The sequence below is a fragment of the Procambarus clarkii genome, chromosome 11 (assembly GCF_040958095.1).
Source record: "Procambarus clarkii isolate CNS0578487 chromosome 11, FALCON_Pclarkii_2.0, whole genome shotgun sequence".
In the NCBI taxonomy this organism is placed as follows: Eukaryota; Metazoa; Arthropoda; class Malacostraca; order Decapoda; family Cambaridae; genus Procambarus; species Procambarus clarkii.
Window position 1 is genome coordinate 43,070,435 of NC_091160.1, and position 19,535 is coordinate 43,089,969.

Here is a 19,535-nt window from a genome sequence, read left to right on the forward strand (position 1 = left end):
TATATATATATATATATATATATATTTAATTAATATTAAATGTAATTTAATATATTCAACAAAGCTAAAGCTTAGTTACCCAGTGTATAAGCTAGGGTAGAGAGTGGGGGGTCGCCACCAGAAAGTTGTTTCAATACATTCAGTGCTGTAATCAGTGACTATCCAAATAAGTGTGATTATATGTGGATTCTTGATTTTAGTCCCTATTCATTTTTAGGATTCTCAGTTGTGCAGGACATCACATTTAAGACTTTGTTTCTTCTTAAACTTAGGATCAGCAATGTCCACACTCTTCTTTGTTGTCTGTAGAACTCAGTCTTTTTTTACAGGGATTGGTTGATTTGGCTTTATCCTCCTTTGTTTCTTACCAAGAATGAGTTATCTAACTTTGACTGTGTTTTGCCCATCATTCCAGCATGGTTCCTCTGGCCTGCCATGCATTATATGCTGTGTTTTATGGTGTGTTTTCAGTTACTTCCAGGCTTCATGTACCTTTTGCTCTCTCTCTCTTGCTCTATTCCTCAAACTCTGTTCTTTGGCACCAGTTTTTGATATGGTAGTTAAGCTAAAGTCAATTCAGATGTTCATTGCATATACATTATTCCCCTTCCTTTCCAGCTCGTTGCTGTCGTGAGGGGGCTTAGTGGGCGGCTGCCGGAGTGCAATGCTCTTTGGGATGTCTTGTCCTTTGTCCTTTTGAAGCCTTATGCTCCTGCTGCTGTCCTCTCAAATTTTGCAGTAGCTTTTTCCTCTTTCTCATGTTTTGTTTTTCCTCCCCACCTCTTCTCCTTTCAGATTGTTCCCTACCTGCCGACATTTTGCCATTCTTGAATGTTCATTCTGATGTCTTCTTCTGTTTTGATGCCGGGTGTTTGGGGAGGCATACACACTCACCCATAGAACTATGGTACGTGACGTTGTCGAGCGAGAGGGCACTTTTATTGTCAAACTTTGCCTTCGTTGCTGAGCCCGATCTCAAAGGACTGATGGCTCTTCAGGTGACGATTGCAGAGTGTATATCCACAATGCACCCCTGGGGGGGGGGCCGTCTTGTCGGGTGTTCTATCCTCTAATTGTGGCTACATGGTGGGTCTGGGGGCTTATTCGTTGATGATTTTTTTCAATTCGTGTTATGCTCTTTTCTGACCCTCCTTTACTTCTCAGACTTATGGGGGTAGGCGACCAGGCCTGAGCCAGACTATGGATCCTATCATTTCGAGGCTTTGGACTCCGACGCCTCCACTACCACCTTGTCTGCTCCTATGTGTTCTAGGCCAGAGGGTCTTCCTCCTGGTTCTCTGTCTCATGTTTCCTTCCTTCCTTCCTTCCTTCCGGGTCTTCCTTGTCTCCTGTGTCCTCTTTCCCTTCTCGCACCACTCCTTATCAGCCCTCCCCTCTGTCTCATGGCCCTCCTCACTACCTGTCGGTTCGGGCCATTGTCCATCCTCCTCCCAGTGTTCATGTTGACTGTTCCCATTCTCCTTCTGTTGAAACCGTCGAGGCAGTCCCCCAGTACATTGCTGATGGTACGTCTGTCTCTGTCAGAAACGTAAGCCTGGCTCTTCTTCTTCCACTCTGGCGGGTAAGAAGGCTTCAATATATTCCTCACCTTCTGACTCTTTGGAAGGTGAGGAATTTATTCATACAGTATGTATCTATCTAACATGTAGTTTGAGGATAGTGTTGAAGCAAGCACATTGATAGTGTTTGCTCCGACACTATCCCTGCTTTCCCTCCCATTTCAGTTGCAGTTTCACCGCTTTGTGTTTGTCTCCAGAAGTCGATGCTTGGCACTCGTCCTGGTCGCTTCCATGGTTATTCTTTTCTCTTACCCTCTCCAGCTTTTGCTGAGGGCCATAACTCTATTGCTCTCTTGATCCGTCGTGATATTCCCTTCGTCCCGCCCTACTTTTTCAGTTGCCCATTTTTTAACTGTCTGCATACCCTCTGGGGAGATGTTCTGACAAACACTCGGAGTCGCCTTCTTGAACCTTTTGTCTCTTCTGAATTCTGGAAGCCTGTATGTTGAAACTGGCATCCTCTCTGCAGGTTCGTCGTGATCGCTACTTTGTGGTCTCTACAACACCCTCACTCTCGCTTATGTCGTACTTTGACCATTACCCCTCCTGTAGGCCCTGTTCCCTTTCACCACCTTCCCCTTTCTGTACGGTTGTCTTACTTGCAAGGTTTTCTCGGTTCATGTTACCAATGTTTCTCCTCGTGTCGTTCCATCCTTGGCCCCCATGGGCGGTCCCTCTTCCTAATTTTTGTAGAACCTTGACCCGCATGACTAAAGCTTTTACCCCCACAGTTCTGAAACGCCTTTTCCTGCTCACTTTTCTTACATTCCAGCTCCATCTCCGTCTTCACAGATGGATCTAAGTCTGCCGGCAGTGTAGGCTACTCCGTTGTATTTCCTGACTGCACGAATGTGTGTTTACCTGCCTCTAGAGACTAGCATCTTCATGGCAGAACTTTATACAATTTTGTATGCGCTTCATCAACTGCTTTCTTGCCGTCGTTCTTCCTTTGTTGTTGTAGTTGACTGTTGCAGTGCCCTCATGACTCTAGAGTCCTCTAATCCTGTCAATCCTGTGGTCGTCGAAATTCAATATTGGCTGTTTCTTACCTCCAGCAGATTTAAGGCAGTGGAGTTTTGCTGGGTTCCCCAGCCATATTGGTGTTTTCTTAAATGAGCGTGAGGATGCTGCCACGAAGGAGGCTATCCACATTTGTCCTATTTTCTGCAGAGGTGTTGCTTATTTCAACTTCTACCCAGTTATTCATTCCTCAATCCATGCCCGTTGGCAGGATCACTGGTCTTCTGTTACTGGTAACAAGCTGTGTGCTCTTAAGGGTAGTGTGTCCCCGTGGCCTTCCTCTTACCACTGTAACCGGCGATGGAAAATGGCTCCGTCAGAGTTACATATTTGCCATACCCATTTAACTCATGGGCACTTAATGGAGCACCGCCCTGCTACTTATTATCCAAACTGCATTGTCCCTTTTCCAGTCGTGCTTATCCTTCAATGTCCTGGCTTCCAGGATGTGCGTGCGTCTTGCTTCCTGACTGTTCCTCGCGGTCACCTGTCCCTCCATAGAATCATTGGTAAATCGAATACCTATGATGTGGTTCGCCGTGTGCGTTTTTGTTCTCGTATTGGCATCCTTAGTGATATATAGCTCCTTTTGAATATCCCACACATTTGACAGTGCTACGTGGCCTCCCCGGCTTGGTGCCTTCTTTTGATAATTACTTACATGTACATTATTTGGATAGATATAGTATTAATGAGTTTTTTCTCAGTAATGTACTGTTTGGACATTTCACTGAGATACAACTGTTTGTATCTCAGAGTAAACCGAGATACAAACTGTTTTCAAATGTCTGTTACCTAGATAGATGCTTATGATGTGGACTTGTTCAAGGGAGACGGCCATCGTCTTCCGCAAAGCCGAGAGCTTTGAAAACGATGTGATTTACACAAGTTTCCTGCTTTTCCAAGTGCAGTTTGCCAACCCCCACACACACACTCTCTGTATTACCTCTATATAATGCTGCACTGTACATGCATTTGCATAAAGAGTACGGCTCATTAGTCGTGCATTTTCCAGATTTTTTTTTTTTTATACATAGACAATTTACATTTTTAAATGTTCTATAATAATTGAATGTAAGACATTAAATAGTAGGTAGATATTTACATTTACAGCCACTGTGTGCATATCAGTGTGTGTAAATAATAATAATAGTAAATATTGAGTTGAAAAATTAATATGATTATTATTATTTCAGATATTGCAGTTGTTGAAAGTTTACCTGTACAGTAACCGTAGTCTGTTTGACCCCAGTGACGTCCTTTATGTAAATTGTGGGAAGGATTCTCTTGGTCAAGCCTTAGGAGTTGAACGCTTCCACTATAATGATGTTAAGTAAGTTATGAAATGTATATTATTATTCAAAGCATTACTATTGAAGAAGTTAATGGTTTGTGGTGGATTGACAATTCAACCTGGACGTTTAGGTGATATAGTGTGAAGCGGGTCCTGTGTGGTACATTGGGATATGTCCTCAACTTGAATTGGAGGAACCTGGAATCAATCCCTGGGTGGAAGAGAAATAGTTGAGTTAGGTTTCCTTTCATCTGATGCCTCTGTTTCTATGTGTTGTCCCGTCTTCTTCCCTTCAAACACTTCCCCCTTCAGAGCAGGAGAGATTGCTGAAATAGAGGGAATACAGAGAACATATACGGCACGCATAGACGCAATAAAGCACCTAAATTATTGGGATCGTCTCAAAGCCCTCCAAATGTACTCACTAGAAAGAAGACGAGAGAGATATCAAATAATATACACCTGGAAGATACTGGAGGGCCAAGTACCAAATCTACACAATAAAATAACAACGTACTGGAGTGAACGATATGGAAGAAAATGTAGAATAGAACCAGTGAAGAGCAGAGGTGTCATAGACACAATCAGAGAACACTGTATAAACATCAGAGGTCCGTGGTTGTTCAACGTCCTCCCAGCAAGCATAAGAAATATTGCCGGAACAACCGTGGACATTTTCAAGAGGAAATTAGATTTATTCCTCCAAGGAGTGCCGGACCAACCGGGCTGTGGTGGGTATGTGGGCCTACGGGCCGCTCCAAGCAACAGCCTGGTGGACCAAACTCTCACAAGTCAAGCCTGGCCTCGGGCCGGGCTTGGGGAGTAGAAGAACTCCCGGAACCCCATCAACCAGGTAATCAACCAGGTATCTATCAGTAAATAAGGTATCCAGGTTATGTTGAGATGATTTTGGGGCTTAGCATCCCCGCGGCCCGGTCCTCGACCAGTCCTTTTTGTAACTCGCGGCCCGGGAAGCAGCCCGTAGCAGCTATCTAACTCCCAGATACCTATTTACTGCTAGGTAATAGGGGCATCAGGGTGAAAGATATATTTTGCCCATTTCTCTCTGCTTTCACTGGGATAAAGCTCAAAACCTCATGACTACGAATCCGAAGCGCTGTCCACCCAGCTGTCAGGTGCCCAGGAGCTAGGTAGGCTAGTTACCTAGCCAGGAGCTAGGTAACTATGATGATTGCTGTGGGTAACCTAGGGTGACTCTGATAAGCAAAAGTAAAGGCTTCCTGTCCCTGACAACATATATATTTTTTACTGTGCTGTGTGAAAAGAATGAAAATGACAATGGTTCTGTTCATCCTGGACATTTATCAAGTCACAGGCATGGCCTTATTAAATAAGGGTCCAGGGAGGACCAAAATAATATTGATTTTGTTTTCATGTACAAGTCTAGTACAGTATAAATTTTCAGCCATGTTATTGTGACTTAGTCTCTGCATGATGTGAAATGACAAAGTAAACGCCTTAACAGCAACCAGTTAACCAGGCCAAACTAAGTCTTTTTAAGACTGAGGGTTTTGTAAACAATATTTCTGTAGGGTCTTAACATTTTGTGCAAGTCTAAAACATTGGAAGATATTGCAAATATTGAAGGAGTCCAGATATGCCACTGGAAGCGACTAAAAATAACACCAAAATTAAGTGAGGTGAATTTAGAGTAGTTGCGGGTACATATACAGTAAAGTGTTTGTACGAATGTGGGAGATGATTCAGGGCAGGGGTGAGGGAGGGTTTTATCACCACTGCCGAGGGCTACCGCTGAAATATTCTTCTTTGTCGTATACAGTACTACTATAAGAAAGCCATCGTGACAATGCAGGGAATCAAACCCAAATTCATAAATCTAGTGTTTCAGATAAAAGAAAAATAATGATTACACATTAATGAAAGTTCATAATTTAAATATGTAAAATTCATAATTTTTAATATGTAAAATTCATAATTTTTAATATGTAAAATGACTATTTAACAGATTACAGTTGTGATGACCTAAATCATTCTGAACAATTAAGTTAAACCCTGCTAGGGTTTAACAATGCACTCGATGCTTTTCTGTGGGGGAGCCCTGTTTGTTCCTTGGAGCTATTGGATTGATGTTGGCTAATATTAGTACGAGGCTTCAGTCAAATGGAGTTGTCAAGCCTACAGGGGACCACTAGCCAGAAAGTGGTCCCCTCAGAGAAGCACAGGGAGTAATGACCTATGAAATGATCATGTATGAAAGTAATCATGTCTGCCATCAACTGGGGATGAGCACCCAGAAAGGTAGGCACTTCAAAACAGACCCCTCCTGGTAGAAAATTGGCAACCTGAGACCGAACAGGGGCAAGAAACTCACCGTCAGTTTGCCGACTGAAGCTAAACGGGGTGGACGTTTACTCTGGTCTCAGTTGCCTGACGGGCTTTTCACCCTGCTGGTGTTCCTGCTGTGTGTTGGTGCGGTGGCCAGGAGTTAGTACCAAGGACTGCATGTGCTTAGGGCTCCCGTCCCCAAGTGCCCAGTGAGTACACCCCTTGGGTCCCAGCGGTGTACTTTCATTGCTCTTCTCTGGGTCCTTTGGGTTCCCATTCCCCTAGAGGTAGTGGTTGCTTGACTTCAGCCTTGCCTTTAGGGTCAGCTTAGTTTTCGGTGTTTTTGTTTGGTCCTGGGTGAGGGGTGGTTGTTGCTGGTTGGGGTGCACTGAGCTGCATCGCTTGCATAATTGCAGTGGTCATGCCTCTTTCAGGTCCCCTGGGTTGTGGTGCTTCCTCGGGGTTCTTTTTCCTTTTTAGTTGTTTTTATTGCCCGTTGGGAGGCTGCCGAGGTTCCTATTAGGTGATACCTGGGTTCAGGACAAAGACCTCTGGGCTTCCAAGATTGCTCACCACATGGGGGGGGGGGGTAAGGGCAGTTTGCCCGGCTAATTCATGGGGTTACAACCAGCTTTGGCAGCACCAGTGCCTGGGCTTCCCATAGGGATACATCCTCCTTCTGGCCCTGGAAAGCCCTGTCGGGGCTTGGTTGACCGATGGATGTGTCCTCATAATCCCATCTCGCTTTGCACAAATTTGAAGGTTGTTCATTGCTGCTGTCTCAGGGTGACAATCACTTGTTCTGCCTCTGTCATGCTGTTTGTTGGATCGCCAACACCTTTGACCCAGAGTCTTGTGACACTTGTTTACCCTTCATACTCCAATTTACCCATTTTGCTGTAGCTGAGGTTAGGGGTCAAAGAGCATGTTCATTTCATGCTAGGGTTAGGTTGCTGCATCATGTTTAGTTGGTTGCCCACTCGAATGCCCCGGGGCTGCCCCATTTTGGTTTTATGGACCCAGACTTGGGGCATTGGTCACTTCGACCATAGTTCAGTCTGCGCCCCTTTGTCTTCCCCTTGTTGGTGTGGTTCACCATTCTCCTACCTCACTGCTGCCGGCTCCCAAACGTCTGAGGGTTTCGGAGTTGGGGCAGGGTTTACCTGGGGATGAGACTCGGGCAGCTCTGAGGGTTGCTCCATTTGATGCGGGGATGGAGGCATTCGAGCCTGTTCTTCCCACTGAGGCTTCTGGGTCCTTTCAGCAAGACCCTTTCCTTGCTGCCTTTTCCTTGGCCTCTTGCCTTTTCTTCAAGGGTGGAGGGCATTGAGGACGGCTCTGCTCTGGGTCCTGGTTTGGAGGATTCCGTGGTTGGAGGGGGGAGGCGGCCTGGGGTGCTTGGGCCCCTTTCGAGACTGCCTGGGCTTTGGTGCATTCGGGGTGGGGTCTGCTGTTGCAAGGTTTGGGGTTTTCGTGTCAACACTTGTACAAATTTATGGGGTTTCATCAACCCAATTCCCCCACCCCCACCCCCAGGTTTGTTTTAGAGTTCCCTTGGGTTCTGCAGCTTCGTCCATCTGGAGGGTTTTCTACCTCTCGTATTTCCCCTGAGGAGGCTCGGGAGGCCCTTGGTGACTACCTCCTGTGAGACCCTGATTTTGCCTGCGATGGACCTGGGTTTCTATGAGTTTGGGTCTTTTTTCATGTATTGGGTGAGTTATGAGGTTCTTGCGTCTTCCTGGCTTGCGGACTGCCCTTATTTTCGTTGGGGGCGTGGCACACGTTCTATCATACCAGCACACTTGAGTGGCGAGACCTCACCACTGTGTTGCAGGTGTATTTAGGGGGGTGCATTTGAGCACCTTAACGCGTGCTTCTTTGCCCCTGTGCTTCCTCGTGAGGTTGGTGTGCTGCAGTTGAATGTCCAGGTCCCTTCCCTTCCCTTTCGGCTGCTTTTGTTGTGGAGGATTATTGTGCTCGCGAGCATTTGGCTTCGGTCCTCTGCTTCTTTTCCCTTCTCGGGCTGTCTTCAGACTGGTTTGTGGAGGCATTGAGTGCCGGGTCTTTGTCTGTGGCATCGACTTCAACGGTGCTGCTCAAAACTGTATGTGCCTATCCTCCAGGAGGAGGTGTCTCTGTTTTATGCCTTGCGTGTCGGCAGGCTGTCCTCGCTCTCTGTGGATTCTGCTTGAGCCTTGGCTCTTAGATTTTCATCTGTTTTGTCCGCAGTTGTTTGCAGGCGGTTTCTGCTAGTTGCCACCCTCTTTCGGATATGTTGGTTGTCCGGGGTGCACACTCATGTGCTTTCCTTGGTGCTAGTTTCTGAGCCGGCGCCTGTTTCCAGAGCCGTTTTCGTCTGCTCGCAAGTCGGGTTCTCAGAAAAGTTGCTGATCCTTTTACGGGTACTGGGAAAAGCTGACTCTGTTTGCCCGCTCTTGGTTCCACGATTCATGGACATTTCAGGTCGTGTCTTCTGGCCTGCGGTGGAATTGGGCGACTCTTTGTCCCTCCGGGGTATTCTGGGCTGGCGGGACAGGCATCTTCCCCTTTGCTTGTCGGGTCATCTTGGAGTGGGTGCACTTGGGCGTGGTCGAAACGACCTCGTCCCTCAAGGGAGTTTCCTGCGTGTTTCCAATCCCGAAATGGGACTGAGCGGATCTGCGGTTCATTCTGGACTTGTCCCGTCTGAACCCTTGGATTCCAGGCCCCTCTTTTCGGATGACCACTCTGTCCTATGTCTGAGTTCTTGGATGTTGTCTCTGGCGGCAAGCTTACCACTTTCGTTGCCTTCCCATGGGGCTAAATCTGACACCTCGTGTTTTCATGTGTCTTGCCTGGGTTGTGGTCGCCTGTCTGCGTCTGGTTGTGGTTGCCTGTCTGCATCTGGTAGGTGTTTGGGTTTGGCCTACCTCGAAGACTGGTTGGTGTGGGCTCCCAGCAAGTCTGCGTGTCTGCTTGCCAGGGGTGTGGTTCTTTCGTTGCTCACCGGGTTCGGGCTCCTGGAGAACTAGCGGAAGTCTTATCTGGTCCTGTCTCGGGTTCGGACTTGGCTGAGCCTTGTCTGGGATTCCCGGACAGCGTCCTTGTCTCTCTCAGGCACGTCGTCTGAGAAACAAGTGGTTGCTCCGGCTGTTGTCCCGCAGTCGTCTGTTTCTGATGGGGTCTCGGGTCACTCGGCGGTTGCTCAAGCAATTGTGTCGAAATCTGAACGTCACTGTGATCGTTTACCTGCTGGGTCTGGTTTGGTTGCAGCATCTGTTCTGGTTCCTTCGGGGCCATCCCTTCCGCCTCTCTCGTGATCGCTGGGTTCGTCCCCCGGGGGCCTTGCGTCAGCGACTGTGTCGCCGGCCTCCTCTTCGGAGTTTTCAGGTTTTGATTCCTTGGTGCCCCCTGGAGCCCTGCTTCGATGTGTTCATGGATGCCTCCTCTCTAGGCTGAGGCTTTGACCAGTACTTACCAGGCCAGCCAGGGGCGGTGGGCTTCAGATTCGGCTTGCTCGGAACTCTACGATCTGATTCCATTTGGACTGTGCTCCGGTGGTTCATTGTCTGAACTGCAGGGGGGGGGGAAATCTACAGTCCATGGCTCTTTGGGGCCAGTCACATCGGGTTGCTCTTCTAGTGAGTTATCGGGATTTAGTTCTCAGTGTGGTTCATATCCGGGGCGTGTCATTGTCCTGGCGGACAGATTGTGACGGTTCATTCCCTTGTTCAAATTCAAATAAGTTTATTAAGGTATAAATACACACAAAGGGTTGACGTAGCTCAAGCTATTCGCACCCCGTTCAGTACAAAGTGTTTGTGTACTCACCTAGTTGTACTCACCTAGTTGTGCTTGCGGGGGTTGAGCTCTGGCTCTTTGGTCCCGCCTCTCAACCGTCAATCAACAGGTGTACAGATTCCTGAGCCTATCGGGCTCTATCATATCTACACTTGAAACTGTGTATGGAGTCAGCCTCCACCACATCACTTCCTAATGCATTCCATTTGTCAACCACTCTGACACTAAAAAAGTTCTTTCTAATATCTCTGTGGCTCATTTGGGCGCTCAGTTTCCACCCGTGTCCCCTTGTGCGTGTGCCCCTTGTGTTAAATAGCCTGTCTTTATCTACCCTATCAATTCCCTTGAGAATCTTGAATGTGGTGATCATGTCCCCCCTAACTCTTCTGTCTTCCAGCGAAGTGAGGTTTAATTCCCGTAGTCTCTCCTCGTAGCTCATACCTCTCGGCTCGGGTACTAGTCTGGTGGCAAATCTTTGAACCTTTTCCAGTTTAGTCTTATCCTTGACTAGATACGGACTCCATGCTGGGGCTGCATGTGTGTGTGTGTGTGTATATATATATATACACACACACACACACACACACACACACATACATACATATATATATACATACATACATACACACACATATGTACATACATATACATACATACATCACAAACAATAATCATATACTGAACATTCTGAGTGATACACAAACATTTTGTACTAATGGTTCATAGTTGAGGCTAAGTAGCAAAAGAAAATTAGTAGATCAAAGATAATTGAATGAGTTCCAAGTTTATATAAACCTATATTTTTAATTTGTTCTATATTTTTCAGGCCTTTGTTAGCCAAAAATATAATTCCAGCAGAGATGGTGTGTGAGGTAACACGTACAAAGTCTCTCCCTCTTTCCATAAGTGGATCTGGTACCAAAGAAAGAATAAGGGATCCAAATTCAAGAAATGATTTAGGTTCCAACCATTCTACATTAGGTGTAAATAGCAACACAAGTGAAACTAATGACAGAACACCACTTTCGCCTGATGACTGCTCACGTACATGTAGCAAAACATTGGGACATACGAGTGCTTCTGGAACTTTTGATAATCCACAGAAACCTCAACATATCCAGGGTTATCTGACAACCTTCCCTGTTCCTGGGTCATCAAGACAAACGCCAGAAGAAATAACATACAGAAAGTACAATCAAAATAAAGTCTTGCCTAGTACTTTCAGAAAGTCGGCATTTCCATACGTTGTCAAGAGTGGGTCGGAATCAGAGTCTACATACAGCCTCAAGGAATATGAAACCGGTAAGGAACTGTCATAGTCAGTTTAGACCTTAGTCTCACAAGTAGCATTGTTTATTTGTTCACAAATATTATTTCCTCAAGATTTAACATAAGAGGCATTCATTAATATACCTGATGTACTATCGTTACTTATGTGTAATACCTTGCTTTACTTATAGATGGTCATACTGTTAGTATGATCATCTGTTTGTCCTGGATTGATCTCAGTTCTGTGAATTTGATTATGGGTTGAAGGATGCGGGTTCAATCCCATCATATGGATTCGACATTTCCTCATGGGATCATACAATGAAAAACCTATAAACTTGTATTTTATATTTGTACTGTGATGTTTTGCTACATTAAAAAGGATAAGAGTTAATGAGACAGGCATTGACAGTGCAAAACTAAAGTCATTTTCATAAAGCAATCTCTGTATTTTAATCTTTCCCGGATTTAGTAATGTTTAACCAACAAATTTGTCCATGGCCATTTACTGTATTAATAATCTACATAAAACATATATTAGCATTGTTTTCTGAGTTAAGGCTCCTCAAATGCTTGCTAAGCCAGAGCCCATTTTGTCCACCCAGGAAAACTTGCTAGGCTCTTCTTGATAGTGTCTCCAACCTTGACAACAAGACTTAAAATAATCTAGTCATGTATTTGAGGGAATTGGCAAGTCCAATTCCAGCCACCACCACTGGACCAGCCCACCACCCAAGTGGGGTCCTTGGCCCCATATTTCTTAAGGAACACAAATGAGTAATGCAGCTCGGAGATACATACAAACGAACCAAATCACAAGTTGACCTGCATGCATTTCTTGTTGCAAATAGAGGCGAGAGACATGAGCAATGTTATACGTAATAAACATTGGGAAGAGTTCCTACAAAGTATAAACGAGTAAACATCACCAGTTGAAGTTTGGGAAAAGATATGAAAAATCTCTGGAAGCAGCCCAACCAAACCACTGCACCACAGCCCACTAGAACAAGCAAACATTCTCCTTGATCAATGGGCACTAACATCGAGCTACAATTTGCTCCCAATTAACATACAGAATAAACTTAACACAACCCCAACAGACAATGAACCATCAGTCTTGCCTGTACAGCCATTAACGTATCGGACCTTAATGATGTAACTGAATAGGAATTAAATCGTGCACTAATGATGGGCAAATCAACTGCTCGTGGAGAGGACGGTATTACTTACAGTTTACTGAGATTAGTCTCAAAAGTTCCAGGTAATCCACTCTTAGTGTTATACAGAATGAGTTTAAGTGAAGGGGTATTACCTGATACTTGGACAAAGTGTCATTGTTCCCATCCCCAAACCACATTCAGATAATTATAGACCCATATCTCTAACATCGTGTGTTTGTAAAGTGCTTGAATGCATTGTCCTTAACCGACTCGTGTATCGTATACAGGGGCACCTGTCGCCCCAACTGCTTGGATTTATGCCTGGGCTCAATACACACACTGTTTTGCTTCTGCTTTTGGAGAAAGCAAAGTTTGGCTTACTTTTGTAAAATTCTGTTTTGGAGAATTGCTTTGGTCTGGGACTCTTTGGAGGCTGGTCGCTACAGGTAGCTCTTCACCTGAATTCTTAGTTTAGCTCTGTGTACATGCAGTTCGCATTCAGGGAGTGTTCAACGCCCTGGCAGACGGCCTGTCTTGCCTCCTCCCTTTGGCTTTGCCGGATGTACAAGCACCCTGTGGTGGACCTCTTCCCATCTGAGTGTTCCTGTGTCGGTGCACTGTTCCCAAACTGCAAGGCCTTTGCGGTGGACGGTTTTCGGCGGGACTAGCCGGCGTGGGGGTTCCTGTCTCTCTTCCCCTCCCAGTCCAGCTGTTGCTCCAGGTTTTGCCTCGGATGAATCCTATCGGAGAGAATTTTTTTGGCCTCTTGGTGGCCAGTCCAGCCTTGGTTTCAGGCACTGCCTGCTCTGTATTTGAACTCTGGCATTTTTTTCCATAGCTCCGCCTCTTTCAGCAGGTCAGGCTGGTGAGGTTCTCGCTGGTTTAACTTTACCCTCCGCAATACGCATCTGGTCTTTCTGATGCGTGTGTACAGTATCGCCATTTGTTTAGTGATCAGGTGGCTTCTTTGTTGGTGTCTCACCTGTGGTCTTCTTCTCAGCAACAGTATGAAGTTTCTTGGTGGTTTTTTCCAACATTTTCTTTCTCTGTCGGGTTTCGTTGGTGTTGGACAAGGTTATTTTGTTCTTTCTCTAGGCATTTTCTGGATCAGCATCTCATGCCGAATACTGTCGATTCTTATCATGTGACATTGGCACAGCTGGTGCAGCTTGCATTTGAGGTGGATGTCACTTCCGTCACTTTCTGCAAGTTTCCTCGTGTTTTTTTCACCTCTGGCCTGCTCATGCGCCACCTGAGCCTTCTTGGTCTTTGGACCGTGTTCTTTCCTTTTCAATTAACCTCAGCTTGGGGTGGCCCCTTCAGTTCGTGATGGCTTCTGAACAGCTTTATTTCTGTTGGCTTTTTCCACTGAGGGTTGGGTTGGGGAGCTTCATGCTCTTCTTTGGCATCAGGGGGGTTTTGTTTGTTTGGTAGTTTTGTTCGTTTCCAGCCGGCTCCTTTTTTTCAATCGATAATTGAGACGCCAGATTTCTGGAGGGGTTTGTTGGTTGTGGATGCTTGGTTGGTTCGGCTTGAGGTGCATCACGTGCTGTGTCATATGGCAGCATTACATCGCTACCTGCAGGCCACCAGTTGTGTGTCGGTGGACTTGTTCTGGGTTGCTCCGGTTTCTCTTGGTCCCTGCTCCAGGGCTTGCATGTCTCCAGTTGTCCACAGAGTCATTGCGTCTAGCCATCCTGTGGTCTACCCTCGTGCACATGATGATGGATGTATGCCGCTCTTTTGGCTGTATGTCTTTGGACAGTATTTGTGCTCGGGTTTTGGAGGTCGATCAGGATCCTGGCCGCCAGGTCTCTTGTGAACGCTCCGGGCCCTCTGTGATTTTGTGTTGTTTTGGGGCTTTTATAGCCGACGGCTGTCTCTTTGTCAGGTTGAGATCTGCGGGGGGAAGTTCCTACGTTACTCCCTGTTTTCCTTCTCTGTGGGTAATTAAGAGAGGGGAGCCAACAGGGATCTCCACAGGGATCCCACAGAAAACCAGCATTGTATATAATATAACGCTAGTTTCTGGGTGAGCCTCAGAGGCTTCCTGACACCCTCCCTCCCTCCCTCCCTCCAGTCAACAGATTTCATCATTCAAAGAACTGACTGGGGGCTGTTAGATGGATGAAGTTGCTTGTTTGTTTGCTTTCTGGGGGAGTTCTTTTGCACTTGTGAGAACGTAGGTCGCACTTTTCAACCAGACAGTACTCTGTTTTGATTCGCCTACCTTTCTGGTGTCTTCCCTGGTCGATGTCAAGATGACATAATTTAAATGTAAAGTTTTCATTGGCCATTGCTTCCTTCGTCTCTCTGAGGGGGGGCCAGGTTCTGGCTTGTGATCCCCAGTAGGCTTATAAACAACTCTGTGACTAATGACACTCAAGTGTCATGGCACTTGATCAGTACGATAGCTAAAGGGAGCCTCCAGAGCTCAACTGGAAACTGGTGTTTCATTACCTTCGACACTGGTTTTTTACAGTTTGTACAGGATGTTGTTATTGTAAAGAAAGTTAATTGGACAGGGTTGAGTTGAGCAATGCACCAAGGTATTCTCCACGTAGAGAGGGGCACAGCATAGTGAGCAGAGAACTGGCATGAATGTGACTTAGGGCTACATATCTGGAGAGTACCATGACATGGAACCGATTCCACGAGAAAAAAAGATGATTTGATCTTGATTTATTGTTTGTAAGCAGATTTTCTCTGCACAGAATGCATGTTGGCTGTTTTTGGTATGAATTTGTGACTAGGCAGTTCATTAATGGGGTTTATCTATGGTTCCCACTTGCTTCTCTTGCCAGATAATAATTCTGCCATCTGGTATGCCAAGATCATGTCTCAGGATCATGGGGGTCATGGTATGTGGCCCTCTGGTGCCAGTGCTGTAATCTCTGAGGATCTAAAAAAGTGCTATGTAGAAAGTAGTGTTTCATTTAACTTGATGGTTTTTGTATACTGTAATGTATGTATGTGTGTATATATGTAGTTGTGAATAGTTTTAGTACTTGTGTAAACCCTATTTTCCTTGACAGCATTGTGTTTTAACACAGACTATGTGGAGAGTGATGCGTGCGTGGAGGACAATGAAGCTGATGACGACTCCGTTATTGAGGTTTGTAGAATATTACCGTAGTTGCAGGCATGCAAGAAACATCCCTATTTTACAAGGATGTTTTATGGAAAAAAAATTTTTAGTATGTTTTATCGTACATTTATTGAAAGATATTTTAAAGTAATTTTTGTAGGGAAAAATTTCCTCAAAGTCTTTACTATTTTCTTGGGTGGTGGTGGACCAAAATACGAAGCAGCTGCCCTATTACCATGGTCTTTTGTGTATACTACAACATCTAGTTTAAATTTGATGTTATAACAGTGCCTTTTCTGGGGGAAGTCCCTTCGTCTGGTAAGGAGGTAAGCGAGATTATATGAGCTTCCTTCATAACTGCAAGCGTATTGTAAGCAATTTTCCATAAACTTGTCATTACAGACTGATAATTTGGCTTGTTTTCAATATTTTATTATTAGCAGCAATTTTTGTAACTAGCGAACTTACCCAGTATGCTCGTCTGGCTCCCTAGCCTACGGCGCTCGGTCTCCCAACTGTAATATGGCTGCATTAGATGCAGGGCAATTCTGTGATACATTTAAAAATTTAAAAAGTGGGTGTAATGCACTGGCAAATACAGTACTGTACTTGTAAAGATCACTTTCTTTTTAATACAGCAATGTTGTATTAGTAAGGTTGCTGATGTTGCTGGACAACAACCTGAGAAAGCTTTTTTCATTTGATTTGAAAATTCCAATCAGTTTTATAAATTAGATTAAATCATAATACAATAAATACAAAAATTGGGTTATTGAATAAAAATACTAAAAGATATTCAGAGAGAATCTGGAAGATCTTCTGTAAATACCTTATAATTATATACTATACTGTATATTCAACATACATTATACTGCATATATGTATACTGTATATGTGTTGTAAATAGGCCCTATTAATGATTGGCAAATTTTCTCTCAGAATGCTGGCGTTGCAGTGTTGGCTCTCCACGCTCTGTGCGAGTCTGAGCGAGACTTCTGGCCAGATGATGATAACGATACAGACGAGTCGAGTGAGACGGACGACCCGGAGCTAGTGGCCGAGAGTTGGTACTGTCTCAGCTGTAGTGAGAAAAACAAGCCATTTGTACGATACTGCAGTAAATGCTGGCAGGTGAGTAGCGGCCCTCTGGTGTTGATGATGAACCTATGTTAGCATTGACGAATTCCTGGTGCCTCCCAAGATATGCTGTTAGGCTTTGCTACCTGCATCTAACCTCTCCAGGTGGCAAGAAAATTAAGCCATTCCCAGTATCAAGAGCTGATACTGGAGATCTGTGGAGGTGCGAATGCACCCTGCATGATGGGAGATGTCTCCCTTGTGAATGTGTTAAGATGAAGATGAAGCCACCCAAAAGGTGGCACGGGCATGAATAGCCCGTAAGTGGTGGCCCTTTTGAGCCATCACCAGTATCAATAGATGATACTGGAGATCTGTGGAGGTGCGACTGCACCCAGCGTGACGGGAGATGTCTCCCGTGTTTTAAACAGAAGATGAAGATGAAGCCACCCAAAAGGTGGCTCGGGCATGAATAGCCCGTAAGAGGTGGCCCTTTTGAGCCATCACCAGTATCAATAGATGATACTACAGATCTGTGGAGGTGCGACTGCACCCTGCGTGACGGGAGATGTCTCCCGTGTGAATGTGTTAAAATGAAGATGAAGCCACCCAAAAGGTGGCACGGGCATGAATACCCCGTAAGTGGTGGCCCTTTTGAGCCATCTCCAGTATCAAGAGCTGATACTGGAGATCTGTGGAGGTGCAAGTGCACTCTGCGTGACGGGAGATGTCTCCTATGAATGTGTCCAAGATGACGATTAAGCCATCCAAAAGGTGGCATGGGCATGAATTGCCCGTAAGTGGTGGCCCTTTTGACCCATCACCAGTATCAATAGATGATACTGGAGATCTGTGGAGGTGCGACTGCACCCTGCGTGACGGGAGATGTCTCCCGGACCAAATGGTGTGATGAGTAGAGAGAGAGAGAAGATTTAGCCACCCAAAAGGTGGCTTGGGCATGAATAGCCCATAAGTGGTGGCCCTTTTGAGCCATTTCCAGTATCAATAGATGATACTGGAGATCTGTGGAGGTGCGACTGCACCCTGCGTGACGGGAAATGTCTCCCGTGGATGAGTAGAACTGAAGAATCTGATTGATTGATGAAGATTAAGCCACCCAAGAGGTGGCACGGGCATGAATAGCCCGTAAGTGGTGGCCCTTTTGAGCCATTACCAGTATCAAAAGATGATACTGGAGATCTGTGGAGGCGCAACTGCACCCTGCGTGACGGGAGATGTCTCCCGGACCAAGTGGTGACCAAATGGCTTGAATAAAATGAATCTATTCTACACTACTAAGTGTCTGGGTGTGATCTGAATGGCATTCCTACTTAGCTGCTAAATATGTTCACCGCTGAATTTATGCTTACCTTGACTTTACCAGATTTGCTGTTATTGATCCTCTAAAACTGGGTTTTTAGCTGGGTTTATGGGATTCAATCGCTGAACAATTTTAAAAATAAATTTTGATAAAATCCTTATGATTTTCTTTCAGCTGTTTTGCTACCATTCCATATGTACAGTTAAACCTAGTTATTGACATTTCTTCTCGGGAGCCCCTTTGGCTCCCTGGAGCTATTAGGCTGACATTTGTTATATTAGTCTGGGGCATCAGTCAGAGTTCAGCCTACCAGGGACCACGAGCCAGAACCTGGTCCCCCTCAGAGAGGCAAAGGGAGCAATGGCCTATGGAAACCCCCCCCATGTATTTGGAGGCATTCCATGTCTGCCATTGACCGGGGTTGGCACCCAGAAAGGTGGGCATAACAAAACAGACCCCACATAGTAAGAAAATTGTAACCGAAGACCGAACAGAGAGGCAGAACCCCCCCTACTTAAAAGCATGCAAATGCCATACTCCGCCGCTTGTCCGCACAGCCCTCCCCTCCTTGGGAGGGGGAAAGTGGGGAGCCTCAGACCCCCCGCGTCGGCTACCCAACAACTCAAGTTCGTTGGCTGATGTTGTCCGGGGCAGACGTTGACTCTGGCCTCAGATTTCAAGAGGAAACTAGATTTATTCCTCCAAGGAGTGCCGGACCAACCGGGCTGTGGTGGGTATGTGGGCCTGCGGGCCGCTCCAAGCAACAGCCTGGTGGACCAAACTCTCACAAGTCAAGCCTGGCCTCGGGCCGGGCTTGGGGAGTAGAAGAACTCCCAGAACCCCATCAACCAGGTATCAACCAGATTCATAGGCGGTTATGTACTTTAGTGGTGTGTTTTGCTGTGTGTGTGGCACAGTGGCCAGGAGAACTTTGAGAGTACCGAGGGCTGCATGCTGCACTTACAGGATGCTTAAGAAAGAGAACTTTTACCACCCTTGGTGTTCTAGGGTTCCCTTCCATAGAACTTTCAGGGACCACTTCCGTAGGGGTCTTTGCAGCTCGACTTTTACACTGCCCTTGGGGCCAGCTGGGGTTTTTGTAGCCTTTGTTTGGCCTTGGGTAGGAAGGGGTGTCATTTACTGGTACTTGGTTGTTTTTCCTGGCTTGGACTGGGGTGGAGGCAAGGTACAGCTCAGCTCACCTACCAACGTGGCGGCCAGTTTGTGTTCCTCTGGGGACATGTACTTTTGTGGGGGGTTTCTTTTATGTTTGTTTTCCTTGCCTGGGAGAGGGGGGGGGTCTGCCTGGTTTGGCTATTGGTCTGCTTCTGTTGTTTGGGTGTCCCTCCTCTAGGTCCCCATGGTAGTACACTTCACAGGGGTTCAGCTTTAGCAGATCCCCTAGTTAGTTTGGGCCCAGCCGGTTTTGTTGTACTTTGCCTGGACTTCCCGTAGCAGTCAGCCTACAGGTCCTGGAAATCCTCATTGGGGCTCATAAGACCTAAGGATGCATCGTCTGAGTTCCACCTCACCTCGTGTGAGTTTGAGGGTTGCTGTATGTCCTTGTCTCAGGGTGGCAGTCACTGTTTTTGCCTCCGTTATGCTACCTGTTGGGTCAACAACACCTTTGATCCAGAGC

At 46.0% G+C, this 19,535-nt stretch overlaps 1 protein-coding gene across 1 annotated transcript in view; it reads left to right on the forward strand.

Annotated features, from left to right (window-relative positions):
- Positions 1-19,535, forward strand: part of LOC123758445 (E3 ubiquitin-protein ligase Mdm2) — a 53,431-nt gene that overhangs the window by 28,379 nt on the left and 5,517 nt on the right. The window contains exons 7-10 of the mRNA XM_069323071.1: positions 3,789-3,933; positions 10,808-11,283; positions 15,464-15,525; positions 16,438-16,629. Coding sequence (XP_069179172.1) covers positions 3,789-3,933; positions 10,808-11,283; positions 15,464-15,525; positions 16,438-16,629 — 875 coding nt within the window. The remainder of the gene's footprint in view (positions 1-3,788; positions 3,934-10,807; positions 11,284-15,463; positions 15,526-16,437; positions 16,630-19,535) is intronic.